Source organism: Nycticebus coucang, chromosome 3 (assembly GCF_027406575.1).
Source record: "Nycticebus coucang isolate mNycCou1 chromosome 3, mNycCou1.pri, whole genome shotgun sequence".
Taxonomy (NCBI): Eukaryota; Metazoa; Chordata; class Mammalia; order Primates; family Lorisidae; genus Nycticebus; species Nycticebus coucang.
Window position 1 is genome coordinate 112,781,995 of NC_069782.1, and position 18,823 is coordinate 112,800,817.

The 18,823-nt window shown below is 35.9% G+C and overlaps 1 protein-coding gene across 1 annotated transcript in view; it reads left to right on the forward strand.

Annotated features, from left to right (window-relative positions):
* LOC128581091 (protocadherin-15-like) overlaps positions 1-18,823 on the forward strand; it is a 724,065-nt gene that overhangs the window by 27,072 nt on the left and 678,170 nt on the right. Inside the window, exons 2-3 of the mRNA XM_053583500.1 lie at positions 5,029-5,136; positions 13,837-13,867. Of these exons, the coding sequence (XP_053439475.1) occupies positions 5,029-5,136; positions 13,837-13,867 (139 nt within the window). The remainder of the gene's footprint in view (positions 1-5,028; positions 5,137-13,836; positions 13,868-18,823) is intronic.

An 18,823-nucleotide genomic window follows, 5' to 3' on the forward strand; every position in this document is an offset into this window, starting at 1 on the left:
GGATAGGTGGCACTGTGGATGGTTATGGTGTCAAGCCTTATGAAGCCCAGACCACACTGACCATTATGCCATCAGTTATCAATGCATTTGTACCCCTAAGTCATCTCTGTGTATCCTCTATCCATTATTCTACAATATTCCTTTGAGTTGGAAACAAGGAGACTTTACATCTATGGTCCTTTGTGTCATGAAATCAGTTTATTTTGATTTCTGTCTTTTCCTGGGTCTGAAAACAGGGCTTTGGTTAACCTGAGTTTGGTGTTTAAAGACCCAGGAATGAAGACGCTGTAACTTAACACAAATAGTTAGCAATATTTGATAAAGCTTTGATTTTATGTGAAGATTCTTGTCAAAATTGTCTAAAAACACAACACACATGATCAAAATAGACTCACAGGTGATTGCAAAATGATAGCGGTTCACAGAACTAAGTGATGATCAAAATACTTTCTTTTTTTTCTTTTTTTTTATTAAATCATAGCTATGTACATTGATATGATCATGGGGCATCATTCACTAGCTTCACAGAGCGTTTGACACACTTTCATTATACTGGTTAACATAGCCTTCCTGGCCTTCTCTCAGTTACTGTGCCAAGACGCTTACATTCCACATTTAAAGGCAATACAGAAAGCTAACATTTATGCCAGAACCTCAGTTTTTCAAAGTTAAATTTTATCCAAGCATTCAAAAACCTAATAAGAACAACTTAGGAATTATCTTGATAAGACACATAACTTCTGTTTCTTAGGCAAGTTACCAAATGGTAAAGAATAACCTTCCTTGGTCTAAAAGCCATCAAGACAGCTTGGAAGTCAAAGCTGATGAAAAAGGTACTGGAATTAATTAGACATAGGAAGAATGTCCAGGGTCAAGTGTATATAGTGTGTAACTGAGAAAAGTAAATAAGAAAATATTAGGAACCAATGACTCTTAGTAACTGCATGAAAAGTGTTCTGACCTCATTGAACAATTCAGACATATCAAGAAAAACTGAGTATAAAATCAAGTTATACTAGAGGAAAACATCGTTCTTAGGATAAAACCGTTGCCAGTCAGGCCCTAACAATAGATTTAGAACCAAAGGGGATAGGTCATAGGACCCAACAGAAAAAGATCAAGGAGAATGTACCATTCTACCTTTTTCACAGGGAGAAAAAGCTGACAGTTAAACTTTCTAGATATAAATTGCATAAGTTGAACTTTCTAGATATAAATCTGAGAAGTCTCAAAAGAAGATTATAGCATTGGAACAAAAACTTTTTATAGTTTTGTTAAGAGCAAATCAGTATTTTGGGAAAACCTTGTGATTTTAACCAAAATTTTTCTCCTTCAAGTATACCAAACTCAATGACATACAATTTTTTTTCATAAACTCTCTTTTGTGAACCTTATTAAAACTTGTGAACTAACACATGCTTAGACTTTCTTTTTATGGTCCTACCTTTTCTTCCTTAAATAACTAGTCATTTTTTTAGGATGAAATTTACCGTATAAGAATCTTCCTCATACATAATTATTCCATTTTCTTTTTAACCTTTCTTAATTTCTTTTTTAATTTATTAAAAATATGCCTTGATATCTTTAAATTTCTTCATATCTCTTTCTCCTATTTACTAGTTTCTTTTTACCTGTTTTTTTAAATAAACAATCTAAAAATAACCATAGAAATAGACAAAATGATTCTTTTTTTAATAAGGAACAGCATTTTATTTTATGCACCCTTTATAATTTTTTAAGAAAAACATTCTTTCATATACTTTATATGTAAAATAGAATCACATATATTGACTAGAATTCATATTCTTAGTAACATTAAATTTTAGTTAAAACCCAAGAAGCAGGAAATTTCAAATTATCTGCCACTATAAGCTGTCAGCTGATTGGCACAATGATTATAATAAACATGTTGGTCCTATAGTCTTTGACAAAAGAAATGCCACCTCTTTCTGGGGCGGGGGGGGGGTGTTCATTGTATCTTTATTGAGTTATTGATGCTTCTCATAAAGTCAGTATGTGCTCTATGTTTTTAAGTATCTCAAGGTTGAGATGGAGTGTCATAGCTTTCTTTCAAGTTGGTGTTAATATTGATTTTTACTGAAATGATTAAAATTTCTTCAGAAAAATGCGGATATAAATGAAATAGTAAAAATTTAAGTCATTACTCAAAAACAAACAAATGTAATACATTCCCCCAAATGATGTTATTTCTGTAGATAGTAATTGCTGTACCTATTTTAAGTGAACATTCATTCAGGTTTTTATATAATGTTCTTAATGATGTGAATGTTATCCTCTAAAAGAAAGTGCAGGGTCACAGATCCCAGTGTTCTATTTCTGGAGACCTAATAATAGCCATGGTGTTGGTTGATGACTTTAAAATGTGACCCATCAGGTTGTTTTTATCTTGAGGGCTGCTACATAAAACCACATTGCTTTGAGTCAGAAGTGAAAGAAAACTGCATAATTTGCGAGAACGGAATGCTAAACCAGTAAAAAGAAAATAAAGCTGGTGGATTAAGGATCCATAAAGGTCTTTCGTCCTTTTACTGCTTTTCCTTTAATTTTTTTCTAACAGATATCCTTCTACACACACACACACACACACACACACACACATATACATATATATATATTATTTTAAATACCACTGCTTCATTTATTAATGTCCTCACATTTGAAAAACATAATTAAAGCCATTATTTGCATAAATTTTGGAAGAGCTATAAACCTTTAAGAAAGGAGATGCAATTTCTCTCTCTTAGAGTTTAAAAGGAGCAATACAAGGCATTTTAGGGCCCCACATCCTTTGAGACCTTCTAAGCTTTGTGTTATATGGTAAAATTTCTGGTCCTTTTCTGTATGGAATCAGCAAAGTGTTAAGACTCACCATCTTCATGGTTTCTTCTGCCGCTCACCACTTTACAACCTTGAGCCACTTATCCTCCGCGAGCCCGTCCTTTCCCCCATACAATGGGGATAATAAATACTGACCTTGTAGCTGTTTCTAAAGACAGAGTGAGAAAATATATTAAGCCCTTTGAAGAGTCACAGATGCTAAATCAGAAATATAGTAAGCTTTAAGGGGTGCTCACTCTAAGGCATGGTTCTAAGCATCGTTTATATTCACTTACTAGTTAAACATTTAAAACAAGCTTACCAGGTAGATACTATTCCATTGCCATTTTGTTGATGAGGAAAGTAAGAAAGAAATGCTATTTATGGTCTCTAAAGTCATATAAGCAGTAAGTCAACGAGCTTGAATTTAAAAAGAAGCCAAACTCTTATCCACTGCTCTAAACAACCCCTGGCATTGAACGACTTTATTTTTCTTTTCCCTACAGGTAAGCATGGGTTGCTATGTACTCTTGACATCTAATCATGGCCTGTTGCTTGGGTTGTCAGTACCTAGAAACAATAAAAGTATGGATCAAGCACTTTATCAGTTATGAAAAAATGTGGGCAGAAGAGTCCTTTATCTTTTTAGATAGAAAAACAAAAGAATAGTTTTCATATTTGAATGTGTGAGATGTGGAGCAGCAGTCTTTGAAATTCAAGAACTGTGTATTCCGTAAGGAAAAGAAAGAGAGAGTGAGAAAGAGAAGCTTGCACCTTCAGTATAACCTTAAAATAAATGACATACATGTTACAGTACAAGTAAATATTCCAAAATAAGATATGTAAGCATAAAATGAAGTTAAAAACATAATTAAAGTAGTTCCTTTGCCCCCCCTAACAAACTAGTCTAGTGGAGAAACTCCTGGGCAGGAGAAGAAAACTGGGGCGCTCCCCCGTCAGTATGAACCGTCAGAAGCATTTAGTCTTACAAAGAAGATTGTACAATTCTCCAAACACCAAACAGTCCCATAAACATTAGGACGCTGCTTTATCCTGGAAAATCAGAAAACGTGGCAACACTGGGGCACTGCCTGTGGCTCAAGGAGTGGGGCACCAGCCCCATGTACTGGGGTTGGTGGGTTCAAGCCGGGCTCCGGCCAAAACTGCAAAAAACAAAAAGGTGGCAACACTGGTTTCCATTCCCACACAGTAGCCATTGACAGCAGTTGAGCCCCAGCTGGTCTCTTCAGACAGCCCTGCACAACATGGTTTATCACAGCCTTCACATCCCTATGGTTCCTCTAGGGTAATTCACTCTTTCCCTTTGTCTACATGTCCTCAGTAGGCATCTGAATACGGAAGCTCTGAATTAGAGAAACAGAGTTCCAACCTCTATTGTGCCTCAATCTATAATCAGAGGCATTTTGAGTAATTCTGTGTGAGTAATTTCTTCAATTTACATAGAAACTGAGCACATTATTCTTTCGATAAGATTTTCTGGTCTGCTCACTAGCCACTAATTTCTCAATCAGTTGCTTTCCTTTTTCTTTTTTTACTTATTGAGCGGTTGCAAAGTAAAACAAAGGAATTAACGTGAAATTCATCGAAATGCTTCATAAAACAGATGTGGTAAAAACCAAGGGCTTATCCTTAGCCTTTCTTGGCATAATTAAGTCAATCTTTTATCCCTCCACTAGAAAGGAATTACCATTTTAATGATGGGATTTTCCACTTAATTGTGTAAGATAGATTCCCATTAAAATTCTCCCGTAAGATACTAACAACTGGTTTAACATTTTCAATTGCTGTAGAGTAACTTACACTTTGTTGTAGAATTATGCTATGGACAATGTAAGTTTAGTAACTTAAAGTGATTAATATTTGATTTACACATAAGGTCTCAATTTTGAAGACAGAATGCCTCTGATATTATTAGTATGTTAACCTCTCAACCTACTTGCCTAAAAATTCAATAACAGAAAACAAGTCTTTCCTTAGAGATTACTTATGGGCAAATTCACGATGATAGAGAGTTCCACTGCACTAAACTAGTGTGTTACTTTGTTAATGAATAGCATGGCTCAGGTAATTAGCTATAAAGTCATTAAGGCTAATCTGTGCTGTGACAGTTACGATAACCTATAACAGATTTGTGAACATGTCAAATGTTTTTTCCTCTTGTTATTTCAGATCAGGCTTGAGTGGAATTTGACAGAAGATGTTTCAACAGAGTTATCTCTGGAAATGTTTAGCTTCGGGGATCATCATCGGCTCTCTTGCCTCTATCTGCCTGTGCCAGTATGACGATGGTAAGACTGCTTTTAGACTGACCTTTACAGCTAACCAGAATTTCTGTTATTAAATTAAAAATGAAATACACCATAGAAATGAATAATGCTAATTTGTAGTTTGTTCCCAAAGGTTAGTAGCTCTGTGCAATAATTTATATTTACTAAAATAAACTTACAAATGTGAAATCAGATGTATTTTGTTTCTTAATAAGGATTGCAGTGTAGTAGAAAATCTAATTCAAGACCTCTGTCTGAATACTTGTTCTCACTAAGCCAATGCCTAATTGGTATGAAAAAATATTAAATTCTATTTACTAACCCTTGAATAAATGCAAACAAAGGTTTCAAATAAAGCTACAAATAAAAAAGACAACAAAATTTGACCTTGCGTAAGAGTCCAAAGTAGAAACCATAAGTGGTTTTAGCGTGAGCCCTTTATTGCACATTGCATTATTTGATCCTACACTATATTGTTTGGAATTAGAACAAAAGTAGAAGAAATTGGTATTCAGCTTCTCAAGTATTTCTCTAATAGTAAGTCAGTCACTTTAAAAGGTATGTTAGGATTAAACAGATCTTAAGAAGAATGAAGACGAATATATCTTATGATTTTGACAATGGATTCACCTAGAGTTGGGAGCTTCAGAGAAAAATGAAGGACAGACATTTTAAGGTATCTTAAGATTATTGGTCTAAGAGTCTTGGTGTTTTTTATTGTATTAAATATAGTACCCTTCTGAACTTTTAATTAAGAACATTTTTCTATGCTTTTCAATGTGTCTTCTTAGGCATAAGGGAGTTGGAAGAAAAATGTTGGATAATGTTTATTTAATAAATATTCTACCCTAAAATGGGATATTCCAGTATTTTCCTAATGTGTGCAGTTATTTCTAAGACAAATATGCTGTATAATTATTTTAACAGTTTGTAGCAGTATTTTTTCATTAATAAATTGGCTATTTTGAGTTTTTAAAAATTTTTTTATTCGAATTGCTGGGATAAGTTTTTAAATGTAGTAATAAAATTTTTAAATAGCTTATTCCATAAGGGACATTGATTGATGACTATATATATAAGTAAGTATCAATACTAAGAGGTTGGCAGTGTTGTATTATGTTAAAAAGTCAGAAATTAGCTAACTGATAGAGCAATAAGAAAATCAGAGAACAGAATAGATTCATTGTACACAGTATACCATTTTGTTTTCATAAAAGAACTTTAGGATATTGAACTTATCTATTAATGCTTTACTGATCTGATAATTTTGTTCGAAATGGAGCATATACCCTGATCCCAAATTGAGAATGGGGACCCTGGGAAGGATGTGTCCTTTGGAAAAAACTGTATTCAGGGACCCTGTTTACATTCTCAAGAATTCACAACCCTTTGTTATACTCACTTATTTTATTTATTTATTTGCAGTTTTTGGCCAGAGTTGGGTTTGAACCTGCCACCTCTGGTATATGGGGCCAGCACCCTACTCCTTCGAGCCACAGGCGCCATCCCTTACACTCACTTATTTTTAATAAAAAATAACTCTCTGAAACTCAATTTTACATATTTTAGCACAGCATGTGGCATATGGCCAATGTTCCCTAAAATTTTTTATCCTTATAACAGTTACTCTTTCTCATTATATATAAATAAATATTTATATTTTTACTAAGTATATATACACTGAGTTATAACTAAATACTTCATGCTTATGTACACGTATGCATATTTTCATTTTTTAAACATTTCTCCAATTTTACCAAACACATAAAGACCTAACTATGTTAAAGTGCATTTTATTTTTCAGAGTGTTAGTAACTATGTATATCCTTTCCTTGTAGAGATTGTTGATTTAATATAAACCTTTAATGTTTTTACTGAGAAGATGTTCTTTCGGCTATCTCACACACATACACACACTCAAAGAGAGATTTTTTTTCCTTTGAACATGTGGCTAAGCAGTATTGCGAGGTAACGTAGAAAAGCCAGGTAGTAATACTTCAGATACTCCCTTTTATCCTACTGGAAATGAGAAAAGAGCGCGATCTCATTCTGTGTGTAAGCAGTGCTATTATAAAATTAATAACTGGCAGGTGGATGCTTCCCTTTGTGGTGCTAACAAGCTGAAAAATTTGGAACCATTGAAAAATAAAATGCTCACATTCTGGTTGCATTAAAAGACAGGACTCATTTTAAATGATCTTAATAGAAGTCGAGATTGAGTAAAAACATAATTGTAATTGCACTTGACTCTGAGTCTTCGGTGCCTTGTACAGCTCATCACAGAGCAGCTTTTCTTGGTCGGATCTTTTCCTGCCAAGTCACTACCTGTTCCAACTACTGTAATTCTCTAAACTCTGCAACCTGGTTTTTCTCACAGCTCTATTGAAATTGCACTCTCTACAGCTTCCAGTAACCCTTTCCTTAGACAAATCCTATAATTTTCTAACATTTCAGTAAATAGCATTATCGACCTACCTCTCCTGTCACTTTTGTTTTTCTGCGAGGCTCTTTGTACTCACCCTTTCTGATTGTCTTCATTTCTGACTTTTATCCCATCCTTTGGCGAATATTCTTTTTCTGCAATTTAAACATTATTCCACAACAGTATGGAATAAATATTGATTATTTTCTGACAATTAAACAAGGTCCTCTCCTTTGTCATTTTCTTTTCCCTCTAACTGCCCTTTCTCTAACTGGATGTCTCTTGCAAGTGGGTGGTGGTTACCCGAGGCTGAAGGAGCGGGTGAGGGAGAAAGAAGAGATATGGATTAAAGCTTTCAAAGTATCAATCAGGAGGAATAAATAGTAACCTATTGCATATAATGTTGTTATGACAAAGAATAAATCCTTGTGCATTTCAGAATTGCTTAAAAATTTGATTTTAAATGTCTTTAACAACAAAAAATGACAAATTTGTAAAGTAATAAATTTGCTAGTTAGCATGATGTGGTTATTCCAGTGTCAACATATATGAAAACATCACATTGTACTCTATAAACATATAATATATTCAATGATTTTTTGTCAATGGAAATTTTAATTAAATTACAAAATAATTGGCAGTTGAAATAAAAATGTTTGCAGGAAGAATTTTGAGTTTTCAAGTTAAGGCACTTGAGAAGCATTTAGAAAAACTGAGAAAAATATTAAGTTGGTGTTCCTAAGATTTATACAGCTACCCCTGTGTAGCACTGAAGATCATGCATGCTTTTTTAGGACCTTAATCAGTTATGGCCATATATTAAATTGCCCAAAGGTAACAAAATAGCATGTGCAGGATGGTTGTGATCACCATCCAGTTTTATAAAAATATACAGCAAGAGAAACTATTAGATAAGTTGCATATCAGCAGTCCCCAGCCTTCTCGGCAGCACAGACTGTTTTCATGGAAGACAATGTTTCCATGGATGGGAGGGGCATTCGATTCTCTCAGGCACATGCAGCCTAGATCCTTTGCATGTGTAGCTCACTATCTGGGTTGTGCTTCTGTGATGATCTAACGCCACCGCTGATCTGAAAGGAGGGGGAGCTCAGGTAATGCCAGTGATGGGAGAGCTGTAAATATACATGGAGGTTCCCTCTCTGGCCTGCCACTCCCTTCCTTCTGTGCTGCCCGGTTCCTAGGTTCCTAATAGGTCAGAGACTGGTATCAATCTGTGGCCCAGGGTTTGGGGTCCACAGTAAATAGTAACTACCATCAACAGTCTTCATCCTTACATATCCAGCCCATCCTTTGAGAAGCAATCCAGTATAGCAGGTAAAAGTACACAGCTAGGGGGAGCTGAACTGCCTAGATCTGAATCCTGGCTACAAATCTCTGTAGCTGTATGGCTATGGTGAATTTACTAATTCTGTTTTTTCTTAAATACCCTTGTCTATAACAGGTAGCTAAAGAACAGTGTGAGTGTTAAATTATTTAATATAAGGGACTTACATAAATAGTTACATGGAGCTTCTGTCAGCTGCTTTTATCGTTGTCATCTAAGGGAACCGTGCTAGCTATGGGAGCCCTTCCACTTAACATCCTCAAGGTTAAGTCAGCCATCTTTCCTCATCTATGAAGTGCAGGGAATTATGTGCTTATCTCATAGGGTTATTGTGATCTAAAATAAGGCAAGGCACATGATGCATTTGTGTGTGCTTGAATGTGTGTGATATTTTTGGCAATAGGACGAGGAGGAATACCATTAATGAAATTATAATAAGAAAATATATAAAATAAGTTTTGTTTGTATTTTGAATAAAACAAGATACTTAGTGGGGGTGGCAAAGATTAGGAAGATTTGTTCTACCATCAGGTAGAAAAGTTAATCAGAAACAAAGACAAAACCTACCACAAAGTGACTTAAACAACAGAAATATACTTTGTATTTTATCACAGTTCTTGAGCCTAGAAGTATCCAAGATCAAGGTGCTGGCAGGGTTGCTTTCCTCTGAAGCTTCTTTCCTTATCTGGCAGATATCTACCCTCGGCTGTTCTTCACATAGATGTCTCTCTGTGCAGGCACACCTATGATGGCTGTGCTTGTGAACTAATCTCCTTCTACAAACACCGATCAGATTGGAGAAAGATTCATTCTAAGAGCCTCATTTTAAAATATCTATCTTTTCAAAGGCCCCATTTGCAAATACAGTCCCATTTTGAGTTATGGGATTTATAGGTTCAACATATGAATTTTGTAGGAGATAAAATCCAGGTCTAGGTATAACTGCACATTTTAGTTCTTAGGTCTTAGTTCGCACACTCTGATACCACAAGGTTGTGGACCGTTTTACAGACTCTACCTACCTTTGAAGACAAAGCTATTTCATGTGTCCTTGTTCTAATTCACTGGCCTCAGACACCCACCAATGTGAGTGTTCAGATGCAAAGCTTCTGTGGCTCCACTGAGTCACAGGATTAGAGAAAAGGATAAACACAAGATCCAGAGCGCTGAGAATCCCACAAGAGAGGAGGGAAAGAAAGGTCCTGAAAGTAGCAGGTGTGAGTAGAAGGTGAAAGGTGACCAGAGAAGTATTTCCAAGCTCAGTGAGTGATGTGATACCGGGCCGGGCAAGGAAATATCTCCTAAAGTGCTCTTGAGCTTCTCTTGGCATTTTTGCCAAAATTCACTCCCCCTTGTTAAGATCTGAGAATAGCTTAGTTCTAGATTCCTCAATGAAATGGCAAATATATGTTAAACTCATTGAGTAGAAGAACTCTGAAATCAGGGGCCGTGTTTGTCTCACATGTTATTAAAATTTTGTTTCCCAGTTCATATCTATTGCTCAATTTGCATTTGTAAAATAAGTATAAATAAATATTCCAGACCTCTTTTTTAATTACATTAGTAGAAAACATTAAAACTTGGCAATTACTTAATGTATTCTATTGGAGTGCTTAAACATTTATCTGTTAGGACTACGGAACTATATTTGGGCTATTAAATATGAGCAAGGGTGATGTATGGTTGTTTGTGACCTGATGCAAAGAAAAGACCACATGCAATTCTTCAGTTTCTCTGTCTTCTGTCAAAACAACTACGTAAGCTGTGTGTTACAGATAGTTACCCTACAAGAGGTAGTGCCTCAGTCAGCCTTGACCTCTGAGTAACTAGGTGAATGGAAAACTAGTAACTTTTCCATTCACCATCTATCCAAGCCCTATTGATAAGCTTATATTCTTCACAGAACCGAGAAAACAACAAACTTTTTCTCTTTTCCTCTCTAGAAGTTATTGCTTGATTGATTGCATGTAGTACTCAGTTTTTGCCACCAATTGTATTTAGTCCCTTCTGATACACTAGTCAACAGTGCTCCTACCTGTCTCCCACATGCCATGACCACCTGTTTGCTTCTTGAAATCAGAATCATGTCAATATTTATTGTATGTATAAACAACAGAAATTAATAATGACTAATAACGTTTATTTAGCATTTATTAACTAAGCCTTCCATACAGTTTATTTTCTTTAATCTTCACAAGTACTCCCTGAGGTCTTTGTGACTATACTAATAATCATATACTATTGTATATTACACTATTATTATGCCTAGTATGGAGCTCAGGGAACTGCAAGGATGGGAAAAATTAAGGCGCTTTCCACTGTGCTACAATATTATGTGGCAAGCTGAGACCACACCTGTTTTCTCAGCTACCCATGCAGTAACACATGCTATGCTATTATATTACAAGGTCAAAATTTGAACAAAATTGTATCCTTCCAGATTTTACTCAAATTCTTATTTCTTTTTTTTTTTTTTTGGTTTTTGTTTTTTGGCTGGGGCTGGGTTTGAACCCACCACCTCCGGCATATGGGACTGGTGCCCTATTCCTTGAGCCACAGGCGCCGCCCCAAATTCTTATTTCTTAATACTACTTTTTCATTTTTCTTCAGTTATATTATGTTGATTACCAAATCAATGTATTAAGTTGATTACCAAATCAAAATTGCTGTCCATTTTCCCCATTAAATTATGACATATTATATAGTTTTTTTCTTTTTTTAATTTTCAGATGACAGAATCCTGAAAACAGGGATTGCCTTATTTACTTTTGTTTCTCTCAGCACCTGGCAGAGTAACCCAATTAGCGACTATTGAAATAAATGAGTATTGAGTAGAAAATAGACTGAGAAATACAGTGCAGAGGCCAGGGGATGAGCTTTGAGGATAGTAGCTGGAGTTCAAGCAACAATTCAAAATATATTTAATGAGAGTGTGATTTATATGACCCTGCTCAATGACACAGGGAATAAAAATAATATGTGAGGTAAGGAGGTATTACCCAGAGCATTTAGAAAAGTCTTTGCCAAAAACTCAAAAATATGAATTCATATTCTTTGCAGACTCAAGACTTGCTTGAGTCTTACTATTAGGTACTTTTCAGGGAATTTGTTCATGATGTTGGTGGATCACACTTCAGTGTCTGTTTCTTACTTCAGGTGGCCCAGTTTATGCAACTAATCTCATCTACATTTGTAGAATCCTATTCTGTCCCTTGGGGCTGCCCAATTATACAGATCAGTAGAAACTATTTGGCTAGTCTGAGTTTATTAAGTATCTTCGTTGAACAATTGGAATACTGATGAGAGATGTTCAGGCTTCGACTTAGATTATGTACAAAAAAAACATTGTTCTCATAGTCATCAATATTTTATGTGGTCTTCTGGATGCATGGAATACAATTGTGATGATATCTCTATAGGAAAAAATATATAGTACATTAAGCAAATATTAATAATGCATGATGTGCAGTATTTTTATTCATTTATTCATTTGTTAAGTTCCAGAAAACCATTATAAATACTCTCCTTTACAAATATATGACATACACTCCTCTACTCTGTCTTTTGTTTGTTTTTTTTTGTGTATTTATATACATATTACACATGTGTACTATTACACGTTAATTATATATGTTTGTTTTGTGCAAACAAACAAAACATATATAATTTGTAGCTTCTAGGCATTGTTTGTTGTGAATGTAGCAGACACAGAACAAATGAAAATCCTCATCCTTGTAGAGTTTACTTTATGTTGAAAGGAGATAAAAAAATAACGCTTGGCAGTAAGAAAATGGTGTGGGGTGTTAGTACAAGAATTGAAGTTATGTGAAGACATAAGGCAGGTAAAAGGGGAGATAAAACTTGGGGGAATACAGTTTTACATAGGATAGTGTAGGAAGGACTTAATGCAAAGGTACTTTTTGAGCTCAGGTTGGGAGGAGATGAGATGAAAAACCATGTAGATTCCTAGAGGCTGAGTAGAGAAGATGGAGGGTGCAGAGAGTGAGGGGCCCAGAGATGGAAACATAGTGGACATGTCTGGACACACCAGAATGGAGACGATGGTGGATGGAACATTGAGTGAGCAGGAAGAGTGAAGAGGAAGAAATAGAAGCGAAGGGTAGAGAGCTGATCCGGGAAGCAGATTGTGCAAGGCCTGGTAGTCCATCGTAAGGACATCGTTTTCTCCTTTTTTTGTTGTTTGTTTCATTTGTTTGTTTGTTTTTCTAAGTGGAAAGGAAAACTGCTGGAGTGTTTGAAGAAAAGAACTGAAATGATATCACCCCAATTTTAACAAAATTACATTGACTCTTGTTGAAAATTGATATCACGGTGAGCAGTGAGAAAAGTATAATAATATTCTAGGCAGAAAATGAAGGCTGTTTAGGCCAGATGTTCAGGGGAGAGATAATAAAAGTGGTTTACCTTTGAATGTAGGTTTGATGGTGAGTTGAATATGGCGATGACAAGAAGAAAGATTTAATATCAGTATATTTTTTACTAAGCATTGGGAAAAACTGAGTGACATCTTCAAAGAAATAAATGTGGCTACAAGTGAGCCATAAAAACACTGATCTTAAGAGTTTACAAAGATGGGGAAGAATTGGTGAAGATATTCATATATATAAAGAATTCATGAGATAGACCCAAATAGAGTGGTTTCCTAGAAGCAGAACAGAGAAGGCATCTCAAGAAGACAGTAGACAGCTGAGTTTAATCTGATCAGTAAGGTGAGCTGTGAAGACCGAACATGGGAATAACAAGGTGTCACTCATCTGTGACTTTGACAGAACAGTTGTGATGAAATGTTGAGGATGAAAGTTTGGAATGGATTCAAGAAAGAATGGAGGAAGACAAAAGGCAGGCAAATTAAAGGTAAAAGACAGAAAGTGTTCTTTCTCTTTTTCTATTTTTTCCTGTTTTTTCTTTTGTTTGTTTTTCAGCAATCTGACAGTGGTAAAAGGGAAGCCTGGAGTAAGAAGCAAGAATGTTGATCCCAGCTAGGTCCTAATGCTTTAAGAATCTAATAAAACAGTTACTACTACTGAAAGGGTTATAGAAAAGTAACGCCTTCTGGGTGAACCAGATTTCTGTATAGCAAGAAGGGAATGTTGGCTCAGAGCCTGTGGCTCAAGTAGCTAAGGCGCCAGCCACATACACCTGAGCTGGCGGATTTGAATCCAGCCTGGGCCCACCAAACAAAATGATAGCTGCAAACAACAAATAGCCGAGCACTGTGGCGGGCCCCTGTAGTCCTAGCTACTTGGGAGGTGGAGGCAGGAGAATCGCTTGAGCCCAAGAGTTAGAGGTTGCTGTGATCTGTGATGCCATGGCACTGTACCCAGGGCGACAGACATCTTGAGGCTCTGTCTCAAATTAAAAAAAAAAAAAAAAAGAAGAAGAAGAAAGGACTGTCAATGAAGTATACATTATATTATTTAATCTATTTAATGTTCTTTAAAATCTTATGAGATAAATTATATTCCTGTTTTCCAGCTATGGGAACACAAGGTTTAAAGATCAAGCTATATTGCTTAAGTTCGCTTAGCTTCCACATTTGACAGCCAAAATGCAAACTCAGGAGTCTGGGCCATGCTGTCAACCCTTTTTATTTTTAATTTTTGTAAGAGCACTTGTGGTCTACATTCTTAAAATAGACAATAATGTATTGTTATCTATAGGCGTAATGTTATACATCGGATTTCTAGGCCCTATTCATCTTGTATAACTGAAAGTTTATACATGTTGATTAGCATATCACTATTTCTTATTCCATGCAAACCTTGGCAATCATCATTCTATTTTTGGCTTATGTTGAGTTCCACTGTCTTAGATATTTTATGTAATTGGAATCATGCAGCATTTGTCCATCCACAACTGACTTATTTCACTTGCCATAATGTCTTCAAAGTTTATCTATCTTGTCAAATCTTGCAGGAGTTTTTTCTTTTTAAAGATTGAACATTATTCTACTGTATGTATAGACTACATTATTTTATCCATTCATTTGGCAAGGAACAGATTTAGTTTATTTCTACATCTTGGTTATTGTGAATAGTGCTGCGGTAAATATGGCAGCACTAGTATTTCCTTAAGAAATCCATTTGTATTATTTGGATAAATATCCAGAAGTAGGCTCTCTGAATCATATGGTACTTTTATTTTATTTTATTTCTTTTGATTTCAAAATATTAAAGGGAGGGAAAGTCTGTTTTATACATGGATGAATTTCATAACATGGAAGACAGGGATTTTAGCATTGGCATCACCAAAATAGAATTCATTATGCCTCATAATGTTTTTATCTCTCACACCCTTCCAGACCTCCGTCCTTCTTGTTTGGTTTTCAGTGTCCATTATAGCTCTTTCTGCACATGTGTGCCTTTCATGCACATAATTTAGCTCCCACCTATTAGTGAGTCCATGTGATGTTTATTTTTGAGATACTTCATTTAGGATACTGGTCTCCCAATCTATCCTATTAGGATACTGGATACATTTCTGAGATACTTCATTTAGGATAATGGTCTCCAATTCCACCCAAGTTACCACAAATAACATTATTTCATTCCTTTCTAAGGCTGAGTAGTACTCCATTGTATATACATATCATATTTTCTTCATCCTTCAACAAAAGATATGCCCTTAGGTTGATTCTATGTCTTGGTAATTGTGAGTTATGCTGTGAAAAACATTTTGGCACAGATATCCTTTTAATCTAATGATTTCTTTTCCTTTGGTAGAGACCCATTATGGTAAATTTCCTCAATGTTTGTATCAGTAAAAGGACTAAAATAGACCTACTATTTGATTCAAGTGTCTGTGTCTATTGATGCTGGTGGTCCATTGTGAAGTTCAGTGTGGAGAACAGGTCCAAGTATTTTCTGTAGAGAGGGCCTTGTTGTGGTAAATTTCCTCAATGTTTGCATATCAGTAAAAGGTTTAGATCTCCATCAATTTTAAGCTTAGTTTAGCAGAATACAGAATGCTGGGCTGAAAATTGTTTTGTTTAAGAAAGTTAAATGTCAATGGCCATTCTCTTCTAGCTTGGAAAGTTTTAGCTAAAAAGTCCACTGTCACCCTGATGGATCTGCCCCTATAGGTCAGTTGGCACTTACTCCTGGCTGCTTGCAGAATTTTCTCTTTTGTCTTGACTTTGGACAGTTTCATTACAATGTGTTTTGGAGATGCTCTGTTGAGATGCTTATTGAGATGACCTGGGGTTTGATATTCCTCTAAAAGGAAAGTTTTAGAATCTTTAGTGAACTTGGGAAATTTTCATTTATGATATCCTCCAGTCAGGCTTCCATTCCTTTGGGGTGTTCTCCTTCCCATTCAGGAATCCCTATAATTCATGTTTGAACACTTCATGAAGTCCCACAATACTCTGAGTGACTAGTCTGCTTTCTCTCTCTTCTTTTCTGCCTCTTTGACTACCTGGGTTGGCTCAAAAGCTTTATCCTCAAGTTCTGAGATTATTTCTTCTCCATGGTCTAATCTGTTGCTGATACTTTCTACTGCATATTTAAGTTCCCTAATTTACTCCTTCAATTCTTTAAGCTCTACCATATTCTTTCTATATTCTTTCTATCATTCATCCATTTTTGGTTCTGTTTTTCAACTTTCTCATTAATTCTCTTCATTGCCTTTGCCATCCATATTTTAAATTCCCTTTCTGTCATTTCCATTAATTGTTTGGGTACTGCCTCATCATCCGTTGGAGGAGTTGCTCTGCTTTAGATTTTTATATTGCCAAAACTTTTCTGTTGGCTCCTCCTCATGTGTGTATTATCCTTGTTCCCTTCCTTCCCCTACTCTTCCCTTGTCACTACCTCTGTCACTTTAAATTGCCTTGTCTCAGAGCTTAGGTGTTGAAGTGGCCTTTTGGTTTAAGGCCAAAAGGAAGAGAAGGGTGAAGAATGAGAATGGAAAAGGAGGAGAAAATTAAAAAATAAAAAAAGAAGAAGTGGGGCGAAAGAAGAGAAAGAGAGTGACAGGAGAAATGGTGTTGTGTATCAGGGTGCTAGGGCCATACTTGCACTCTAGGACTTTGGGGTGCTGGTTTGAGTGAGTCCCTCAAAGTCAGGAGCTTCTTACTTGCCTAGGCAAAAGCAAGACCCCACCTTCACCAAACAGAAAAGAAAACAATAAAAATTCAGCAGTGTGTCGCAGTGGAGACCTGCCAATACTGTCTTTCCAAAGGTGAAAGTGAGAAGGACACCCTAGTCCCACTTGTGACTTCCTTAAGCCAGACCAATGCCATACCCTCCCCACCAGCTCTCAGAGAAAAGGAAAAAAAAAAGTAACACGAGTTAATCATACAATTATGTAAGATAAAGGGAAAAAAGGTATATCTTATCTGTTATATGAGAAATTTATGTGAAAAGAAGAAAAATAGAAAAATCTCTACCAAAAGAGAAAAAAGGAGAGAAACAGAGAATAAAAGGGGCTAAAAATGACAAAAATGGAGGAATGCTTGGCATTGAAGAAAATAAAAATGAAAAAATAAAAATACAACCAAAAAACCCCCAAAGAAATGATATGTGTGTGTGTGTATGTGTGCAGCACCATATGTATATATATCGTCTGAACATCAGGTGGCACTGTGGTGTTAGATGAGGAATATAAACTTTTGCTGTCAAAAATCAGGACTGGAAGCCACTCTCTATTTGCACAGGAGGAGATCACAGTCTTACCTAGGTCTTCCTTACCTAGTTGCCCTCAATCAGGGCCTGGTTACTTTGTCACCATTCACTCCCGGCAGGATTGGCTTCTCAAAGCTCTTGCCAGATTCCTTAGGAGGCATATCACATAGTGCACCCTGATAACAATTCCCAGGGCTGCTCAACTCACCCAAGGTTGGATGCCCAAGCTCAGCAGGCATGCCATAACCAGCCATGCACTAGGATCCTGCAGACTATTTCTCCCACACAGCCTTCTAACAATGATGCCACCTAGCTAGCAATCAAGCCAATGGGAAATCTTCCCCACCCAGTATTTAGTTCTGGCTGCTGGACACTGTTGAAGCCCACCCACTCATTTAAGCCTTTCAGGGCCACTCTGATGAGCAGGTTAGCACAAAATAAAAAAAAGTAAAAATAAAATAAAAAAAACTTTCCTGGCTCCAGTCCTCCATGGGTAGGTTCGTTGACTGTCCCCACTGGCTCCTGTGAGTCCACCACTGCTTCATTGTGCCCTGGAGTGATGTCCCTGGGTAGGTTCCCCATCCAGAGTGGATGGAGTATTCTTTTCCTTGCTCACTGCGAGTGGCTAGTAAAGAGGTATTTCTAGTCCACCATCTTGCTCTGCCTCCCAACCTCTTAATATTCTTACACTGAGGTTTAAGTTTCATCATGGATTTTGAAAGAGACACAAATATTTACATCTTAGCATGATGTTAAAAAATATATTAGCAAATATCTTTGCAAAGAAATTGTATTTATGGATCTTCTTACTAGTCCTGTCCTGTCACTAGAGAAGACTGATAAAATTAGAAACTCATCAGTGATGGGATTGGTATTATATAGTTTTACATAGCTAGAAAGAGGATATTGAAATGATCATTTGAGATGATGGATATGTTAGTTATGTTGCTATGATCACTATGCATTATGTGCATCAGAACATCATTATGTGTCACATGGATATGCACAACTCTTATTTGTCAATGAAAACTTAAAATTAAATTTAAGAAGTTTTTTATAAAAGAATAATTGGAAGCTTAAAATAAAGTACTTTGAAAACGGATGTTCAAACATGTCCCTTAAGATAGAGAGGAATCAACTAATGATACTGCTTCATGACCTTGAACAAATGTAATATTACATGCTATAATTTAGAGATCAATGATATATTTTTTAAGTAAATAAATAACAGATTTTTAAAAATCAATGATTTAGAGTATGAAAAGCATATTTAATAAGCTTTGAA